The sequence below is a fragment of the Protopterus annectens genome, chromosome 14.part0 (genome assembly GCF_019279795.1).
Source record: "Protopterus annectens isolate FY-2018-M chromosome 14.part0, PAN1.0, whole genome shotgun sequence".
Lineage (NCBI taxonomy): Eukaryota > Metazoa > Chordata > Ceratodontiformes > Protopteridae > Protopterus > Protopterus annectens.
This window is the reverse complement of record NC_056748.1, coordinates 238,192,906-238,214,238: the sequence shown is the minus strand read 5'-3', so window position 1 is coordinate 238,214,238 and position 21,333 is coordinate 238,192,906. Positions and strand designations below refer to the sequence as shown.

Genomic DNA, 21,333 nt, shown 5'->3' with positions numbered 1-21,333 from the left:
TGGACTAAAACTAAATGTCAACAAAAATCTATAGCTGTATCCTTCAGCAAGCATGACATTCCTTTCAACAATCACATAGGCACCCCACTCCTGAATATTGACCCAGTATTGAGGAATCCGGGAACCCATGATGACAATAAGCTGTCATTCAGTTACCATATATCCACTGTTGTAAGAAATTGTTTTTCACCATGTAGCTTATGGCTTCCTATTAGAATGATGAAAACACATTTTGTTGAATGCGTTTTCGTCGACACATAAAGAGCGAACAGGCATAACAGCGAAGTGGCTGTTCAGTGAATTCTTTCCCTGGGAAAGAAGTCACTTGACCGCTTTGTTGCTTTGCCATGTTCTGCACTGTAGTGTGGTCTCAGAGATTCTCTTATCCAGTATAGCTCCCGGGCATAAATGTGCAAGAGTTACTGACCTTAGGGTTACGGTGCAGTTTAAGGTAAGTGCATATGTATGAAAGTGTTTACTTTTTTGTTTTTTTGCGTTAGATGTACGATTGAGTTAAGTAGATATGTGTTTTAAGCTGCTTACTTTTGTTTTGGGGGGTAGAATTAGGGTTAAGGTAAGTGTGTATGTGTTTGGAACTGTTTACATAAATGTGCAAGAGTTACTGACCTTAGGGTTAGGGTGCGGGTTAAGGTAAGTGCATATGTTTTAGAATGTTTATTTTTTTTTTTCTGTTAGATGTATGGTTGGGTTACGTGCATATGTGTTTTCAGCTATTTACTGTTTTTTGGGGGGGGTACATTTAGGGTTAAGGTACGTGTGTATGTGTTTGGAAGTGTTTCCTGTTTTTTTTTTTTTTTTTTGGTTGGAACAGCAATTTCTTTCCCTTTTCACTGTTCTGAGGTGTCGACATTTTCAGCTTTCGATGAAAAAGGGTCGATGAAACATCGTCTGCTGTTTTAAGCGTTCAATGTTTCAATATAAACCCCAGCTTATTAGTAAGGGTATGGCATCTAGATCCAAAGAGGTAATTATGCCACTGTATACTGCACTCATTAGGCCAATCATTGATTATATTGCTCCCCTTCAGTGTGTACCTGTCCAAACACCTGACATAACTCCAGTGACCAAAATAATTTCTCAATAAGAATATCTGCCTCACTTACAGAGACTCTACCAGCTCCATCCTTTCAGATCTACTATACATTCACAAGTCCAAGAGTGAAAGAAACACCTACTCCATCTTTTCTGCAACTTAAATAGAACATACTGGAGGGACAGATATGTCTCACAGAGAGCACCACTTCTGTAGACTCCTCTTCCTCTCCATGTATCTTTTTCTATTCAAGCATAATCAGGATGAGTGGATGAGAAATCACAAGTTCATTCCTGGATTGTCATCCTTTTTCTTTATGGAAAGGGGGTAATATTTAAATATCTGCCTGCCCCAGGGTTATTCATACTCATGGGCACGTATGTCTTTAATGGACACCATCAGCCTGTAAATGGCTCATCTTATAGGCCCCTGCTTGTAAATGTTTCACCTCCCAAGCCCCTGTTTACACTTATTATGGGTACCAGAACTTGTCAGAGACTTGGAATTTATGGCTAGACTTAAAAAGGTCTTAGTGGTCGTTAGCCTAGTACATACCAATGAGCCTACCTATAATAAAAGGGGTTCTGGGTTAAATGTGTTAAAAATACTAGGGCTAGAAACTTATTGGGGAATGCACTGCTAGGCCTCCGAAGATCCTCTGATTATTAGTCTAGTAAGCACCTGTGAAACTATATACATTCTGACAGACTTTGAAATTCACATGGTCCTGTTAGTGTAAATCACTAATTATCTGAATTAAACAGACTTTTTTTTCTTGGACAGAAATACTTTTTGTATATTTGGATTGATACACTAAGATTTAAATGTTTACCATATATTCTAGAACATATATGTGAACTTCCAATGAGTGCTCAGTTTTAAAATCTGTAGATTCTCAGTTGTTAATCCTCATAGTGCACTAGGAACCCCAACAGAAAAACAAAATTTTGTTTCTGAAAAGAGCAAAATCATAACATGAAACAGTGAGAGAAGATGGTAATTAAAACATATTTGTACACTATAAATCCACTATATTTAGTAAATATTTTATATGCAGGTTAAGAATGAAACAAACTGACATGCAAAAATAAAGAATAAAAGAGAAAAAAATATATATGAATTACTTGGCAATATTATGTTGTACGGAGCCTCCTTTAGATCCATGGAAAGCAACATTTATGTTACCAAAGGTATTGTAGTTCCCTGTTATTTGCACAGTTGCTTTAAACCTCCTTCCTAGAGTCCATAAAAAGATATTAGATTCAAGTTTATTAGGAATAATTAATTTAAGTTATGTAAAAAGAATACACAAAAGTACATTAAATAATTAAGTTTGTAGTACATATTGGTAATTATTTCTGATGAGATTTAAGAACACTGTCTAAATGTAGGCCTACTTCAGTTGGCATACCTAGGAGACCAGTCTGTCTGTTTTTCTAATGTTTTGCACATGAACTCTTTTCATTGTCCTTCTTGTTTATGCACACTCATTTGGGGCAGAAAGTTGATTTTCCTTCATGATATGTATTTATTCATTTATTATTTGCTAACCAAACAAGTGAACTGGCCAGTACATCATCATTTTCAGCCACAGCCCATGCCAAAGGCACAAGCCATGCTGCAGAAAGTACAGTTGTGTACACTTACCATAAATGTAGATGTTTGAGTGTATTCACTGTTGCAGTCATTACATTTGGGTAATCTGCTGGCAGGTTGCCCTCAGTCAGCCTGATTAACAAAGTCTTGGGTCCTGCGTCGGTTGCTGCCCCTTCTTCCATGACATCAGGTCATCAGGGGTATCATGCAGCCAACGCCACTACATCAGTTTTTCTTGCCGGAGATGTCAGGTGCTCCCCAAATGGGGAGCAATATATATATATATATATATATATATATATATATATATATATATATATGTATATAAATTAGAACACAAAAAATATACCTCCAAACAAAAGCAAATACACCAAAAAGGCTTTTAAGGATAGTAAAAGAAAGTAGAGGTACAGTAAGAGAAAAAACAGGGGGCTGGAGGGTGGGTGACCAGGACTGCAACAGTGAATACACTCGAACATCTACATTTATGATAAGTGTACATGGCTATACTATGTTCCTCGTGTTTCACTGTTGCAGTCATTACATTTAGGTAGATTCCCAAAGCTATGGTTGGGAGGATGGATTTATACAGAATTAGGAGCAGCTATAAGGCCCTGCAGGACAGCAGTGGCAAAGCCTGCTCTGGATTTAGAGAAGAGAGGTAAATGGTAATATTTGGTGAATGTATGAACTGAGCTCCAGGTAGCAGCTTCTAGAACGTCTCTGGTAGGAACCCCTCTGAGAAAGGCTGCAGAAGTAGATGCAGCCCTGGTGGAACGAGATCTGATCCCCTTGGGGACAGGTTTACCATGGTGCATATATAACAGGAACTAATACAAAGGCTTATCCATTTGGAAATAGTCTGCTTTGAAATAGCCTTTCCCTCTGCCCCTGCAGCAAATGCCACCAATAGTTGTTCAGATTTTCTTAGAGATTTTGTCCTGTTTAAGTAGAATCTAAGTTGTCTGTTTACATCCAATGAATGCAGAATCCACTCACCCTTGTTCTGTGGATTGGGAAAGAAAGTTGGCAGATGAATGGTCTGATTAAGAGCCACACTGGATACCACCTTAGGCATGAAAGATGGATTGGTCCTGAGACCCACCCTGTCCGGATGAAAAATAATGAAAGGCTCCACTGCCATAAGAACCACAATTTAACATTTTAAACTAGTAAGTAAAATAAAGCATTCCATAAACTGAAATGACCGTAAACACATTTAATATATTGTACAAATACTTAGCGCTTTCACCCACTCAATCTGTGGGTTTCTTCAGAGTAAGAAAAACAGTCAAACAGCTTGAACCTTATATCATCTTTCACATCCAATCAAAGCAACTTTGTAATTAAACATATAATTTGCATATAAAATTGATACATAACATTTAAAATAACATAACACCTAACACATACCTCATATAGTATACAAAACTATCGTAAAAAACTAACGTATAAAACTAACATCTTATAACAAAAAACGCCTATCTTTTGAATAACACCAATTCATCTTATTATTAATTTTATAATGAAAAAAAGAAGTTGATAGTATTTTTAAAGATATCTAATAAATATATATAATGTAAGTGCTTTTCATATTGACTATTATGAGTATTACAGTATTCATCACCACCCTAGATAATATGTATATATATAAAGTGTAGCAATGTCCGGGGTACGCTAATTGTAATATGAAGATGGTAGTGTACCTTGCAACCTGTTTGTCATGCCCGGCCTATTACATGGGTAAAACTATAAGGAAGCTTAGGGGAAAGAATTATGGAGCACAATAGAGACATTAAAAACAAAAAAACAACCAGTTCCTTGTATGTCCATAGCACTAAATGTAGAGATTTTAAAAGGTTTTTATTTTTTTGTTATTGATAGAATTCCTGAGACTTTTAATAGAGAATGTGATGTTAATAATTTATTGGAAACAAAAGAATGTCTATGGCAGCTCAGATTGAATGCCAGTATAAAGCCTGGCATCAACTAATACATTTCTATTTCAAGTATTTTAAAAAATAAATCTTACACAATATAGTATTAGAATGTTTTTAACACACACTTTTACAATGTTATATTTATATTTATATTAATACATATATATTTATATTTATATTCATATTTACATTTATAGTTGTGATATTCAATTTTATATTGCATTGATATTATCTAGGGTGGTGATGAATATTGTAATACTCATAATAGTCAATATGAAAAACACTTACATTATATATATTTTTTAGATATCTTTAAAAATACTATCAACTTTTTTTCATTATAAAATTAATAATAAGATGAATTGGTGTTATTCAAAAGATAGGCGTTTTTTGTTATAAGATGTTAGTTTTATACGTTAGTTTTTTACGATAGTTTTGTATACTATATGAGGTATGTGTTAGGTGTTATGTTATTTTAAATGTTATGTATCAATTTTATATGCAAATTATATGTTTAATTACAAAGTTTCTTTGATTGGATGTGAAAGATGATATAAGGTTCAAGCTGTTCTACTGTTTTTCTTACTCTGAAGAAACCCACGGATTGAGTGGGTGAAAGCGCTAAGTATTTGTACAATATATTAAATGTGTTTACGGTCATTTCAGTTTACGGAACGCTTTATTTTACTCCACTGCCATAAGAGCCTGTAGTTCAGAAATCCTTCTAGCTGAAGTGACTGCTAAAAGTAAAGCTGTTTTCCAAGAGAGAAAGTTTAGGTCCGCAGTAGCAGCTGGCTCAAAAGGAGGGAGAGTGAGTTTTTCCAAAACAAAATTGAGGTCCCATGCAGGAGTTGGTGCTCTCCTGGGAGGTCTTAAATTCTTGGCCCCTCTGAGGTACTGCTTTATCAGGGGATGAAAAAAGAGGGGAGGCTCTGTGTTGTAATGAGCTGAAATGGCAGAGGCATGGATTTTTATGGAAGAAAAAGATAGGCCTTAGTGAAGCATCTCGGTTAAATATTGCAGAATCTGAGGAATATTGGGCATTGTTGTGCTTGTTCCTTGTTCTTAGTTCCAGGCACAGAATATTTTCCATTTGTCAGCATAAGATTTTCTAGTACTAGGCCTTCCAGCCTCCAAAATGACATCCATCACAGGTTTGCTGAGAGATGTAACTGGTGAAATTATTTGATTAGCCATGCTGCAAGATTCAGAGTTTGGAGCTGAGTGTGCAGAATTTGATAGTTCTGCTGAGACAGTAGGTAAGGTGTCTGAGGCAGGTACCAAGGAGGAAGGTGCGACATATTGCATAGGAGTGGGTACCAGTGTTGGCGAGGCCAGTCTGGAGCAATCAGAATCATTTTTGTATTTTTCTGTCTGACTTTTAGTAAGACCTTAGAGAGCAGAGGCAGAGGAGGAAAGGCATAGACTGATAGGTTTTTCCAGCTGAAGGATAGAGCATCCACTTTCCAAGCTTTTTTGTGATGAATTCTTGTGCAGAATTTGTCCAACTGATAGTTTTGGGGTGAGGCAAAAAGATCAATGTCTGGGCTCTCCCATTAGCGTGTCAACATGCTGAAGATTTGTGGATCCTGTTTCCATTCGTGTGGGTCCATAAGATTTCTGCTTAGTTCATCTGCCAGAGTATTTTGCTTTCCTGGCAGGAATTGAGCTTGTAGATGTATTTGATAAGCCAAGGCCGTGTTCCACAATGCCATGGCTAGTCTGCAAAGGGGGTAGGAATGGGTACCCCCCTGCTTGTTTATGTACCACATGGCTGTGGTGTTGTCTGTCTTTATCAGTAGTTGTCCTGGATGAAGATAGTCCTTGAAGGCTGTCAGAACATTACGTACAGCTAGCATCTTTTTCTGGTTGATATGTAGGTGTGTTTGACTTGGGCTCCATTGGCCCTTAATGCATCTCCCTGCCAGATGCGCCCCCCCAAGCATAATCTGATGTGTCTGTAGTCAGGGTTTGGGCGGCAGGGGGTGGAATGAATGACAGTCCCTTGTTTTGGTGGCAGGCCTCTGCCCTCCATAGGAACTCTAGCTGCAGGCAAGGAATGATAGGAATCATTTCCAGGCTGTGACAATCTCGACTCTATAAGCTTTTTAGGTACCATTGAAGTTTCCTCATATGCAGTCTTGCATATGGAATTATTAGAATGCAGGAGGCCAGGAACCCCAAGGCCTGCAGAATTTGTCTTGCAGATAGCTGGGTTTTTGTGGCCACATGTTTGAAGTAAGTCATCAATTGAATTTGTTTTTCTAGCATAAGGTAAGTCATCTGGGCAGTTGTATTCAAGCTTGCACCCAGGAATGTAATTATTTGAGAGGGTACCAGTTGTGATTTCTTTTCATTTATGGTGTACCCTAGACAAGTTAGAAGTCTTTTTACAAATGCCAGATGTTTTAGAAGAGTGTCCTTTTCTGCCTGAATTAGACAATTGTGCAGGTATGGATAAATTTGAATATTTCTTTGCCTGCAAAATGCAATTACTGGTGCCAGGCACTTTGTGAAGACCCTGGGCGCAGTAGATAAGTCAAAGGGCAACACAGAGAACTGGTAATACAAATAGCCTGCTTTGAAGTGGAGGTATCTTCTGCAAGATTCCCTGATTGGGATATGCAGGTAAGCCTCTTTTAAGTCTAGAGTTACCAACCAGGCATCCTTGCCTAGCATAGGTAGTAACTGTTGTAGAGTCAGCATCTTGAATTTGGAAAGTCCAGAAATGTATTTAGAATGGATAAGTCCAGAATTGGATGCCATGATTTGTCTTTTCTGGGTACCATGAAAAGTCTTGAATAAAAACCTTGTCCCTTTTCCTTTTCCTTTTCTGGTACTGGTTGAATAGCCCCCATATTCATGAGGGACATAACTAGTTTCTGTGCCTCTGCCCACGGATTTGGAGGCAGATCTGGCCACCCGTTTAGGATTGGCAATGTGTGGAAATGAAATCTGTATCCCAGAGATACTATATTTAAAACCCACTTGTCCTGGGTAATCATTTGCCAGTTTCATGCATGAAGTGCCAGTTTTCCCCCTAAAGGGGCAGCCAAAAGATAAGTGCTTGGTGTTTGCAGTGGAAAGTCATTGAGACTGTTTACCGTAGGAAGGTGCTTTGTTACTTCCAGATTTGGAGGTGAAGGCACCCCATTGCTTTGTTCTATAAGTTCCTTGTGACTGAAACCTGTAGCCTTTGGAATGTCTGGGTTTGACCTGAGTGGCTCTGGTGGGTACTGGAAAGGACCAGTTCTTAGTAGTCCAGTGCCTACTGAACCTGGGTGGCTGCACTTGTAGGAAATCTTTTACATTTTGCATAGATTTAGCTTTATCTTCCATCTTTTTCAAAACTTCTTCTGCCTCATTACCAAATAGACTGTCCTGTTCTAAAGGAGCATCCAACAATTTTGCTTTAACATGGTCAGGCAGATTTTGCTCCTTGAGCCAAGCATGCCTTCTTATCACAGATCCAGTTACAGCAACCCTGCAAGAGGCCTTCAAGGAATCAAAACCACATTGCAAAGTATGTTTTCCAACTTGTTCAGCTGAATGCAATAAATCCTGCAACTCTTTATTTTCCACACAGTCAGAAATCAAATCATTTTCTGTTTAAGTAAGCCCATGACATGCTGTTGATATTTAAGCATATGAAATTGACAGTTTAAAGCCCTAATTGCCAAGGTTACAGACGTGTAAACCTTCTTACCCCATCTATCCAGCGCCCTGGAATCTCTATCAGAAGGGGTAGAATTTTTAGCAGTAGCAGCCTTAATGCCCTTGGGACCCTGAGAAATGGTTTCAGGGTCAGCAGTAGGGTTTTTAAAGAGGAATTTGTGTGAGTCAGGAAGCCTGTAATATCTGTCTGGCTTACTAGGAGCCAGAGGCAGGGAATCAGGAGCCATACTGGATTCTGAGAAAACATTATCAACAATGTCTAGAAAAGGAGGTATAGCCAAAGGCCTATGCTGAGGAAGAAGAAGGAAATCCCTAAGTCTCTTTTTAGATTCTGAGAAATCCTGACTCTCCCAGTGAAAGTGTTCCCTTAAGGTATGCAAAGTTTATCCAAAAGAAAAATCCTCAGGAGGAGAAGCAGAAGGGATGGAATCTTCTGCATCAGAGTCCTCATAAGTGGGAATAGATAATTCCTGATTAGAAGAGGAGTCAGAAGAAATAGAAACCTGATCTGAAGATTCATAGTCAGTGCCTTGCCAAGGCCTCTTAGCAGGAGGGGGTGGGTACCCCTGATCAAAGTAATTAAATCCTCAGCCATTTTGATAATTTGGTTTTTAGGCATTGGGGCCTGTACACGTGGCCCAAGCATAATTTTTTTAGACATAGAAGTAGATTTTGGCCTTAGTTTTGAAGATGGCGTCCGTTTAATATACAAATCTTTAGGCCTAAAAACACCCTCAGAAGCCGGTGCATGCTCAGCGGCTCCGGACCCATCTAAGGTAGAGACATCCGCGGGTTCAATACCTAAAGTATCTCGCTGCATACCAGACTCCGAATGGGTCTCAGTAGAGGCTTGCAAATCAAAAGTAGCGGGTATCAGGGGTTGCGAAAGCACGTCACTGAGTACCGGCAAACCAGCAACTGGCTTAGGAGAAGCTTTGTCATCAGTTTTGAACCTCGACGGCCTGTCTCTGTCTTTTTCTTTGCATTTTTTAGGTATTCCAGTAGTCGGATTGCTAATCGATGACATTTCTGGATAGTTAAATCTTGAGCCAATATATTTAGAATCAAAAATATACCGACATTTAATAGTGCATTGATTAAATTCAGCACAAAATCGACAGCAAGGCACTTTGTGGTCAGGGCCTAGGCAAGGAATACAGTACAAATGAAAATCCGTATGCGGTATTTGCTTCCCACAAGTAATACAATTATTAACTTTTACTGACATCGGTAAGGAGCAAGAAAAAGTTTCCCCAATGGGGTACTTAGCTTTTAGTTGAAGACTTCGGTTCTGAAACTAGAAAACGAAAATTTCAGGAGTCGGCCGACCGCACTTACGAACTGCTTTTGCTTCGGGCACTGCGCAGCAAGAAAGACTGATGTAATGGCATCGGCTGCATGTTTTATACCCCTGACGACCTGATGTCATGGAAGAAGGGACAGCAACCGAAGCAAGAGCCAAGACTTTGTTAATCAGGCCGACTGAGGGCAACCTGCCAGCAGATTACCCTAATGTAATGACTGCAACAGTGAAACATGAAGAACATCAGCAGCAAGTGTATGAACGTTTCACTAGTTACACGTGAGCACAGCTACTAAGGTGCTGCATTTGTAAACAGAGTAAGTATGCATAGGGGATAATAATGCCCACAAATAATTAAAAGGCACATCAGAACCCTTATTTAATAGCTTGATTGCAGGAGATGATTTCTTGGTATAGCTGTTTACATGGATGGTGCACTGCAAAACCAAACAATATTCATTTAATTATGTTGGTAATTGAGTAGTCCCAGTCAGGCTCTCAGGTCTCTTTAAGTAAATTAGCATCTGCCAGTATATAAATAAGAACTGAGATTATTCAAACTCAGGTCTTCAGCATCACTTTAACCTTTATAGTGTAGCTGGATCATTTCACATAATGGTTAAAGTCTTCATATCTCATGCACAGGGTACAAAGTTTGATTCTGACCTCTAGGCAATGCCTGTATGGAGTTTGCACGTTCTCCATGTGTCTCTGTGAGATTCCTCCCACCTACCAAAAATATTCTGAGTGTTTCCATCTCAAACTTATCAAAGAATGGAGTTGTGGGAAGCAGCACATAGTCTAGATGGTTCCCTTATACAGAAAAGAAATGTACAGATCATCTGCTTAGAGCATCAACTGTGGTGCTCAGTATCCTCAAGACAGGAGAATGCGGACCACAGACTGTGCACCTTAGCACTCGAGGGTGTAAAATATGGCTCTAGGTGATTTGCTTGTGTTCACAAATGTCACCAAATGGGCATGGGTATATGCTGGTGATAAGTGAGTTGACCTGATCTACACTGACCTACATCAGGAACCATAATAACAGTGGAAGGGGTCTTTATGCACTTGCTGGCCAATGTGTGCCAACCATAAAGTTCAGTAGCCCTGGATCAATAAGCTACTGGGTAGCTGGTATTCAGTTTCCCAGCTTGGGTTACCTGGGATAGCCCTGTTGAGTGAAAGCTGGATGTAAAACCAATCAATCTGCCAAATGTGTACTAGAAACTGCTGCACTTAATGTAGGCTCATTGACAGGACACAGCTTGGAAGTGGATGTCATGATGGTAAGGAGGAGGCTGGATATCCTATGTATCCAGGAGACAAGATGGAAGGGCAGAGCAGCAAAGCCACTTGGCTTTGGGTTCAGAGTCTACTATTCAGAAAAAGGACAGACTAGAAATGGTGTGGGAATTGAGGATAGGAAAAGACTTCAGAAGACAGTGAAGGAGATCATCAGAATTAATGGACTCGTGGCAATCAGACTCCGGTGCAATGATAGGGCAGTATTCATATTTTCAACCTATACCCCTCAGCAGGGTTGTGACAATGAGGAAAAGAGTGCATTCAGACAGTAATTACAAGACCTACTAGATAAAGCAGGACAACATGAATTGGTGTTGGTAATGGGTGACCTGAATGCACATATCAAGACAGACAGAGCAGAATATCAAAACTGCATGGGTCCACATGGATGGGACAACAGGAATGAAGAAGGAGAGGCCATCCTAGACTTCTGTCTGGCAAATATCTTGATGGTGACCAACACATGGTCTCAGCAAGAGGGATGGTCACAAGATCACATGCAAGAGTGGCCACCATGCAACTCAGGCAGACTTCCTCCTAGTATGGAAGGGGCACTGCAGTAGAATCAGCAATTGCAAAGTCAGCCCCAGTGAAATAGTCTTCCCATGGCATAAACCACTAGCTGCCACAATCAGCTGCAAGAAGTAGTCAAAGAAGGCTCTAACATCAACAAAGACAAGGCTGAAAGCCAGGAAGTTGACTGTAAAGAATGCACAACACTTCAAGGACATACACAGGGCTCTAGCACCTCAAGAAGAAGAGGAAATAGGTGGAGTTGAAGAAGTATGGTAGCACCTCAAAACAGCATGTGTTAAGGCTACAGAACAAGTATATAGTTCAGCCAGCTATGGAAATAAGGTGCATAAGGAAAGCTGATGGTGGAATGCAGAAGTCCAGGAAATCATCAAAAAATAAGGAGTGCAGGAAAAAGTGGGATACAGAAAAGATGGACAAGGTTAAGAAGGAATACTGGCTGGTTAACAAAGAGCCTAAGAAAGGAGTTGCAATAGCAAAGAACAAAGCATCAGAGGCACTCTACCAATTTCTGCAAAAGTGGCTCAGCAGTTATCAAAAATAAATTTTTAGGTTGTAAGGCAAAGACTGAAATATAAAGAAGAAAGTTACCAGACACCCTTCATAAGGGATGCCACAAACAACCTGCTCATCAGTCCACAGGACATTAAAGGCAGATAAAAGGAGTACTTCCAGCAGCCTCTGCATGAAGAAAACTCCAGCTTATCTACACTGCCCCAGACACAGCCTATGATGAAAGAAGAGGAGGAACCCACAATAGAAAAAGTAAGAACAGCACTAAGGAAAATGAAGTTAAGGAAAGAAGCAGGCAGAGATGAGGTCACAGCATATATGATAAAGATGATGGGTGAAATGGGGAGAAATGGCTCCTGCAGGTATTCACAGCAGAATGAAGAGAAAGGCATATCACAGAAGTCTGAATAATAAGCATTCTAGTGCCAGTGCTCAAGAACAAAGGGGACATTCACAACCGTGGGCACTATAGAGGTATCAAACTCCTATCACACTACAAGAAAGTTCTGGAGAGGATGATTGACAAACAAATAGAGTAATGGAAAATAAGATGGGAGACGAAGTTCAGATTCAGATCAGGATGCAGCACAACTAACCCAATGTTTGCAGTGAGATGGATAATTGAGAAGAAGTTAGAGATGAGGAAAGAGTACAATTGGGCATTTCTAGACATGGTGAAAGCATATGACAATGTCCCGAGAAAGATGATTTAACCAGTCCTGTGGTCCTTCAAAGTCCCAGAAACATTGGTAGAACTGATGCAAGCTATGTACCAGGACCCAATGACTCAAGAAAGAAAAATATGAACAGTGTTCAGTCTCAAGGAGGGGTTCCCCTAGGGAGTGAGTGTGCATCATGATTCAGCTCTAAGCCTGCTGCTGTTAATACTGGTGATGGATTATATCTGCAAATGGGTTAGAAGGGCTAGATCCAGAAAGGTGCTATATGCAGATAATGTGGCATTACATGCAGACTCTGATCAAGAACTTCAGCAAAGGATAGGGGAATGAAATTCAAAACAGAAGGCAGATGGGATGAAACTGAGTATAGATAAGACAGTTGTAATGGCAACAAATGGGGGAATCAGAAGAAACTGAGAAATGAGATCGAAGGGAAAATAGTGGTGCCGGTTAACAGCTTTAAATATCTAGGAGGAGTGGCTGAGGAGAAGGGACATCTGAATGAGAAGGTCAAAGCTAGAATCAGACAGGCTGCAGGCAATTAGCTTAGAATGTCAGGGGTAGTTTATGACAAAAGTAAGGTGTACAAAACAGTGGTGAAGCCAGCACTACTGCATGGTACAAAAACCTTTGTAATAAAGGCAGCACAGTAGAGGAAGCTAGAGGTGATGGAGATGAAGTGCCTGTGATGGGTGATAGGATGCACACTAGGAGACAGATGAAGAAATGAAGACATCATAGCAGAAGCCAAAGCAGGTCTAATTGCAGAAAAGGTCAAAGTGAACAGATTTTGATGGTTCGGGCACATGTGCAGAAAAGCAGAAGACAATCTGGTGAAGAAGATTTGGGACAGACAGGAAGAAGGCAAGATGAAACAAAGGCATTTGGCAAAGAGAACAATGGATTGTGTGACAGAAGCCTGTAACAAGCATGAGTGTCAAAGAAGTTAGGAGAGTGGCATTGAATGGAGAAAGAGATAGCGGCAGTCGACATAACACCCCGACCGGATTTAGAAAATGGGACCAAGGGTTGATGATGTTGATGACTGTGGCTGGACTTTGACTTTCTGTCTTCTTCTTCCCCTGACACCACTCTGGTGTCCAACAATCATGACAGACCTGTATTCTGTATTATATGAAAGCTAGAAATATTTTTAAATGATAGTGGAACTGTTATGTTTGAAAGTCAATGGATGCCAAACAAGATGAAGGTCTGACCATGTTGCCAAAGTTTTCATGACTTTCATTGGTTCATAGGTTCATACTAGGCTATTTGCCCTAGGGCATTTATAAGCCTAGCCAGAGTGCGTTTGGCTTTCACCACCCATTTTAAATGAATTTTGCTATGCCCTTTTTCGAGGTTAGTATACTGTGCCTCTGTCTAACAGTGACACAGAAGTGATACCCGAGGTAAACCTATGATCTCCCATCCACTCATCAAGATTCTTCTTGAAGAGAGTCAATGAGGGACTCTGCCTAACCTGGACTGGGATTTTATTCCAGAGTGAAGGGAGCCTCTGGGTTATGAATCTGTCCCTCCAGCATGTCCTATTTATTTCAGTGCTGAGATTCAAGTCTCTCGAGCACGTAGCTCGATGGGATTTGGATTTTCTGAGGTGCAGCATGTCCATTAATTCCAGGTTGGACATGGCTTTATATGTCAGGCACAGATCGCCTCTGAGCAGGTGGTATGCCACAGAGTAGAGCTGGAGTTTCTTTAACCGGGCAGCATATGGCATCTGTTTGAACCCTTTGATCCTCTTGGTGAGGTACTTTTGGGGTCTTTCCAGTTGCTGCAGGTGTCTGGTAAGGTACATCCCAAAAGGGTCATTGTACTCAATTATGGGCCTGATGAGGGATGAGTAAAGAGGCATAATGACCTCCCCTGATCTAGATGTGAATCCCTTCATGATTAGGTGGGCTATATAAAATGTTTTTCTTACCACTTTGGCCACGTGGTTGTCAAATGAGAGATTGCTATCAACTTGGGTCCCCAGGTCCCTAATTACTTCTTCTGTACTTAATGGATTACCACCTATGTGGTAATTTGTGGACACTGTTTTTGCCAAAGGGGATGACTATACACTTTTTGGCGTTTAGCTTCAGGCTATGGCTCTGGCACCAGCTGTCTGTTTCTATGAGGCCCTTTTGGAGGATGCTTGTGTCAGCTGGAGAGTCGATTATGGTGCCCAGTTTGCAGTCATCTGCGAACTTGGTCAGCCACAGTCCTTCCATGTTGGCCTGTACCTCCGAGAAATATATACTGAATAAGAGAGGTCCAAGGACTGAGCCTTGTGGGGCACCACTTGTAACTGGTTTGGAGTCTGACATTACTCCAGCAATTCTAACCATGTGGATTCTGTCCTTGAGCCAGTTTGCAACCCATCTAGTGACAAAGGGGTTTATATTTAAGCTGGTGAGCTTATCTATAATGCCCGAGTGGGGTATTGTATCGAAGGCTTTTGCGAGGTCCAGGTAGGCTGTGTGGACCACCTTCCCCTCGTCAATGGCCTTGGTGACTGTTTCAAAGAAATCGACCAGGTTTAAGAGGCAGGATCTGCCCTTAACAAAGCTGAACAGGGTAGCATCCAGTGTCTGTAGGTCCTCAATATCTTTATTTATGAGGTCCATGATGATCCTTTCCATAGCTTTGCAGACCAAGCTAGTCAGGCTTATGGGGCGATAGTTTCCAGGATCCGTTGAGGCTCCACCTTTGTGGTGAGGGACCACTTTTGCTGTACGCCACTCTTTGGGTACATATCCTGTAGTAAGGCTGAGATTGAACAGTAGTTTTATGTTTGGGTTTAGCTCTTCTTGGAGTTCATGTAGGACGCAGCCTGGGACACCGTCTGGTCCCATTGATGCTGTGTTTTTTGCTTTGGAGAGGGCGGCTCTTACCTGAGCATCTGAGATGTCAGGGGGGCAGCACTCTGCTGGGATAGATATTTGCCCTTTTTGTGGGGAGGTGGGGAGAAGTTTGCGCTGAACCTGTCAGCTAGGATGTTGGCAATGTCTGTGGGTTCGGTGTATTTTTTGTCATTTTGGACTAATTCTGAGCATATCTGGGAATTCCCACCCAGGTTCCTAATATAACTAAAGAAAGCCTTGTGATTATCCTTAGTGTCCTGTGCAATTTTTCTATCGAAGCTGGCTTTAGACGATTTTATGAGTGCCCGTAGTTTTTTGCTAAAACTGATCAGAGATGCCTTCCCTTTTTGGGATTTTGCTCTGTCATGTAGTAGCTTTCTCCTTCTATTGTATAGTTTGTTTATGGCTGGGGTCCACCAGACAGGACGTCTGCCTTTGAAGGATTGGGTCTTGGTTTTATTTGGGATTGCATGATCCATGCATTCTTGGTGTTCATAGAATGCGTTTATTAAGGATTCTGCGGTCTTGGCCATATTTTCCACAGGCCTGGGGGCTTTGAAGGAAAAGTCATCTGAAGACAATGTATATAACCTATAAATGAAATATGTGCTACATAAGTCAAATAACTCATATTTAACTCTTAACAAAACTGCAATTTGTCATGTTAGTAACAGAAACGATGTTGCAGCCAGACCTTCAAATAAGAAGGCAGTTGCCTTATTTACTTTCCGTATTTTTGCATTCATTTCAGACATTTAGATGCACCAAAACAATTATCTTGAAAATGGACACTGACAAGAAATTTGAAAGTAATATTGTGAAAACTGTTGTTCTGGCTCAAAACAATACCCCATAAAAATACAGACATTATCTACAAGCACTGATCAGTGAACAATCTAAAGAGCTGCAATACACAATTTCATTTTTGCAATGCATGCTTCTAATTAACTGGTTAGTAAAAGTTAGAAAATGCAAGTTTTAAAATGCTTCAGCAGTGTTTTTTAAAACATTTAAAATGTTTTTGTATTGGTCATTAAGACACAGAGCATGATACACTGTAATATAGGGTCTGTATCATATATTCAAAATTCCAAAATGTCGAACACCATAAGTTCGAACTTGGAATTCTGAATATTGATAACATCCTCATAGCATTTCCCAGGGAAAAAATTTGCTCTTCTGAGAAACACACACACACAACACAAGCACACCAAAATAAATAAACCACACAATACAGTTAACAAAACCCAACTACCCACTTATCCATACATACATTACTAACTATTCACTTACCTTAACCTGCACCCTAACCCTAAGGTCCGTAACTATCGCACACATACCCTACGAAACTATACACAAAGCAATTAATACACACACATTCAGTTAACATAACCCAACCCTACACTACACCATACATACATTACTAACTATCCACTTACCTTAACCCACACCCTAACTCTAAGGTCCGTAACTCTCGCACCACAGTGGAGGAAATAGCGAACCCACGGAATGGCCAACCGAAATCTTGCCCTAGATAAGAATTCGATGTTCCGGGGCTTCGCTATTTTCACCATTCAGTGTTGTGGGTTTGATGTTTTTCCATTCGACGTTTTACTTCTTCGAAGTTTTGATATAGACCCGTAATATATATATGAAAACTGTTATCTTTCAACTTGGTAATAATAATAATAGTAATAATAACAATAGCCCTTCTGTGTACAGAAGCACATCTCCACATATCCTGGTAACAGGTTGGTAATTTGGTAGTCACTGCATTACATTTTCTAAATGAAAAAGAAATAAGTTTTCAGAGTGTGTGTGTGTGTGTGTGTGTATGTGTCATACAAACAAATATGTCAGCTACCAGACATGTTTCCCATTAATCATATTACTTAAGACCAATTTTATTTATTTATTTATGTATTTATCTATTCACTTACTTACATATTGTGATGGACCCCTTTCTGAACATTAAGCCTTCCCCCTTCTCACCAGTTGGTCTGTTTGTTCCACCTGGATTACAATCATTCACTTGGAAGGATCAGTGTTTTTCCTTTAAATCATTGCATTCCCTTTGCATGCTCAAAGTATCCAGGAAGACAAAATAAAGTCAACACACTAGATTTAAAAGGTAAAATAGAATCCTTATTTTAGTGTGGTAGGCTGGCATAATATATATGCATTTCTCCATGAGTATGTATTCAAGTCGCCCTGCACCACCCCCAAGGATGATCCCCAGTCTCTAAAAGAGATTCTAGGGTGGACAGTGTTCCCAGGCATGTGCCTCTTCCCCTCCCCCCTTAAGAGCGACAAACTGGCTCAGCCACATTATTTCTCTTCTCCCCAGCATCAGCTCTACCAGGTGCTAAAGCCGCTAATTGATCTCTGGTCACCAGGATTATGCACAAGAATTTATTTCTCTTCACCAAACGAGCCTCCAGCAAAGACCAGTAAAGCTATTTTCTCATTTAAGAAGGTAAATGTTAACTTACCATATAGAAGAACTGGAAAATTACTTAATGTTACAACTTTTAAGCAATATACCACATTAATTCTTGAAATATTTTTCTGGCAAAAAAAATAAATGTAAACTATTACTTACGGGAAAATGGTTTTGCTTCACCAGTATTTAAGTGAAATTTAGCATTCACAGTACCAGATGAAACATTATAGCCATCTGCAAAATGACCCATTGTGGGGCAAGAACTTAAGCATGGAAAGCCAGCACCCTAAAATTTTAAAGTAGACAAGAAAACAGCATGTCAGATGTCATTTGTAATGGTAAAGTATATTGCCTGTGTCTTTGTAGCATCAGTTAAAGTTATATCAAAAAGTTATAAAAACAGTTTACATGGCTATAAATGTACACAAAATATGGAAATCCTTAACTGCCAATCATTTTGCTTGCATAGATTCAAATACTGTAGGCTGATGTATGCATTCCACAACAGCAGATAATGGATATTACAGGCTTGGCTTGCCACAACAGCATATCTAGTAAATTAAATTAATTTAGACATGTTACCAGATTGTTGTACTTATTGAGGACCACAGTGAATTTCAAATAGCAGTTCAGACTCGCTGTGTAATTCTTGACTCCTTTGCCCAAACTTATTGAGACCTATTTTCTTGGGCTACCTTTAGAGGATGAAATTGGAGAGGCAGTTAAATATCTTCAATGAGTTCATAGGTGTATACAGGCTAATAACCAAAAGAGCCCTAATAAGCCTAGCCGTGCATCCCATATGTGATTCACAAATTTGATTTGATATATATATATATTTATATATATATATATATATATATATATATATATATATATATATATATATATATATATATATATATATATATATATATAGGGTGATTTGCTGACTGCTTTTGTCCATCAGAGTCATAGGCACCAGACCAGAGATTGATTTCTGATTACCCATCCATTGGTCCAAGTTGCTATTAAATAGGGATAGAGAGGAACTCTGCTTCACATGGATGGGGTGCCTGTTCCAGAGAACAAGAATTATCTGGGAAACATATCTCTCTCTCTCCAACATGTCCAGTTTACAGTGTCTATGTTCAGCCATCAACTCAATCTTACATCAAATGGCTATATATTGAATATAAAACACTGAACATTACTTTTAGCAAACAGTATTATCTTTGAAAATAAGATCATAAAATGGCCATGGTCAACCAACATAAGGGAATTGCTACATACTACGTACTTGCTGGTAAGTTAGCTATAAGAAAACCTGCCCTTTTCCAAATTTAGCGCAACCTCAGTGTTGATATATAAAATTAGCTGGGGGTGTGGGGACACAGCCCCCCCCCCCCCACATAAGGATTGTCTGGTGTTCACCAAATCCTCCTTCTGGTTAGTATGTACTTAGCTGCAGTTATTTTTATGTTGGCCAACTGTGGCCAGTCGATGATTTTATTTTCAAAGATATGCCTATTCAGTAAAAGTAATATTCAATGTTTAACGTTCGATTAATAGCCGTTCAATGTAAGATTAATGGAATGGCTGGACATAGACCCCAGTTTATGTGACAAGTAAAATTTAGGTCTTTTAATCTAATAGTTCGGATGCTGATTGTTTTCCAAATGTGCAAAAGGTTCATCAAAACAAGGTTCAGGTATGCCTTGTATGGCTGCCAAAGATCACGTCTCAGAAGACTGTACATTACAGAGTAATGAGACAAGGCTTTGAGGCAATCAGCACAGGACACTGCGTTTAATCCCTGTATTTTTTTAAATTAACCTTTGTGGACATTCCAGTTGCTAAATGTATCTGTTCAGATACATAGCAAAGGGGGCATTATACTCTATGAGGGGTGCGATAAGAGGAGAGAACAGGGGTATGATGGCTTTGTTGGACCTAGATGCCATGCCTTAAGTTATAAGTTGAGCAACATAGACAGATTTTCTTACTACATTGGACACATGTTGGTTGAAGGCTAGGTTACTGTCTACATGAGTTCCCAGATCTCTCACTAGTGAATCAACTTTTAGGGGTGTTTTATTGATGACATTCTTACACAGGGTGGATGACTTCCCAGAAGGTACTATAATGCATTTCTTTGTATTGAGTTTTAAGCCATGGCTTTAACACCAAGTGATTTCTTGACTTAGACCTTCCTGAAGGGTGTTCTCATCTTAGGGGATTCAATGATTGCTCCCAGTTTAAAGTCATCTACTAACCTGGTTAGCCAGAGGCTTTTGACATTGCCTTTAGCATCTGAGTAAATACCAAATAAGAGTGGGACTAGCACAGATCTCTGGAGGACTCTACTGGTGATTGGCTTCTTTGTGGAGGTGACCTCACTGATTCTAAGGTCCTGGGTCTTATCAGTGAGCCAACTAGCTATACAGCATGTTATAAAGGGGTTTATACCTATTTTCATAAGTTTGCTGAGAATGCTTGAGTGGGGTATTGTATCAAATGCTTTAACCAGATCTAGGTTAGCAGTATGTACCGTTTTCCCCTCAGCCATTGTTTCAGCGGCCTTTTCAAAGAAGTCCACCAGATTCAGTAAGTATAACTTTCCTTTGACAAAGACAAACTGAGATGGATCCAGTGTCCAGAGGTCTGCTGTGTCCTTGTTGATAAATTTCCATGATAATTCTTTCCATAGTCTTGCAAATAAGACTAGTCAGAAGTTGCCAGAATCTGTTGACAGAGTGGAGGAGGATTGAATTTTGACAAACCATCCCTTAATAAAAGATCATGTGCCTTAGAATAGTAATCACAGATGACTACTTTAGCCTATTTTCCATAGGTGTTAAATTTATTCCATCCAGCAAGGGGGATTTGGTAGACAATATAGTAGCCTTAAAATATTACACAAGAAAGTTAAACCTGGAAATATGTTTTGATTCTTTGGACAGGAATGAGGTAAATGTCATTAACAAATCATATAACAAGGTTAAAAAGAAAAATACATTTAATCCACCTTTACACCCCCTGGTCGAAATTTATGAAAAAATAGTTATGGAAGATATATATAAGGAATTTAAACAACATAATAGGGTGATTGAGTGGAATTTAACTAAGGGTGAATACACTTTATTAAATGACTTGAGAGGTGACAACAATATTCGTATCATGGTTCCGGACAAAGGGGGAGGTATTGTTATTTTTCGTAGTATGGACTATTCTAATAAGATGTTAGATTTATTATTTGATGGAAACACTTACACTAACACATCCAAGAATCAGATCAACATTTCATATTCCAGAATTGATAGCTATCTAGAGGAATATCTACTAGATGGTAGAATCAGCAAAGAGGACTATGATTTTTTGTATAGAAAATACCCCAAAGTACCAGTGTTTTTCGGTATACCGAAATTGCACAAAACTATT

At 39.6% G+C, this 21,333-nt stretch overlaps 1 protein-coding gene across 1 annotated transcript in view; it reads right to left on the bottom strand.

The window, feature by feature from the left end:
* LOC122788927 (pancreatic lipase-related protein 2-like) overlaps positions 1–21,333 on the bottom strand; it is a 264,799-nt gene that overhangs the window by 78,736 nt on the left and 164,730 nt on the right. The window contains exons 10-11 of the mRNA XM_044055961.1: positions 18,073–18,199; positions 2,179–2,290 (exon numbers count right to left, since the gene is read on the bottom strand). Coding sequence (XP_043911896.1) covers positions 2,179–2,290; positions 18,073–18,199 — 239 coding nt within the window. The remainder of the gene's footprint in view (positions 1–2,178; positions 2,291–18,072; positions 18,200–21,333) is intronic.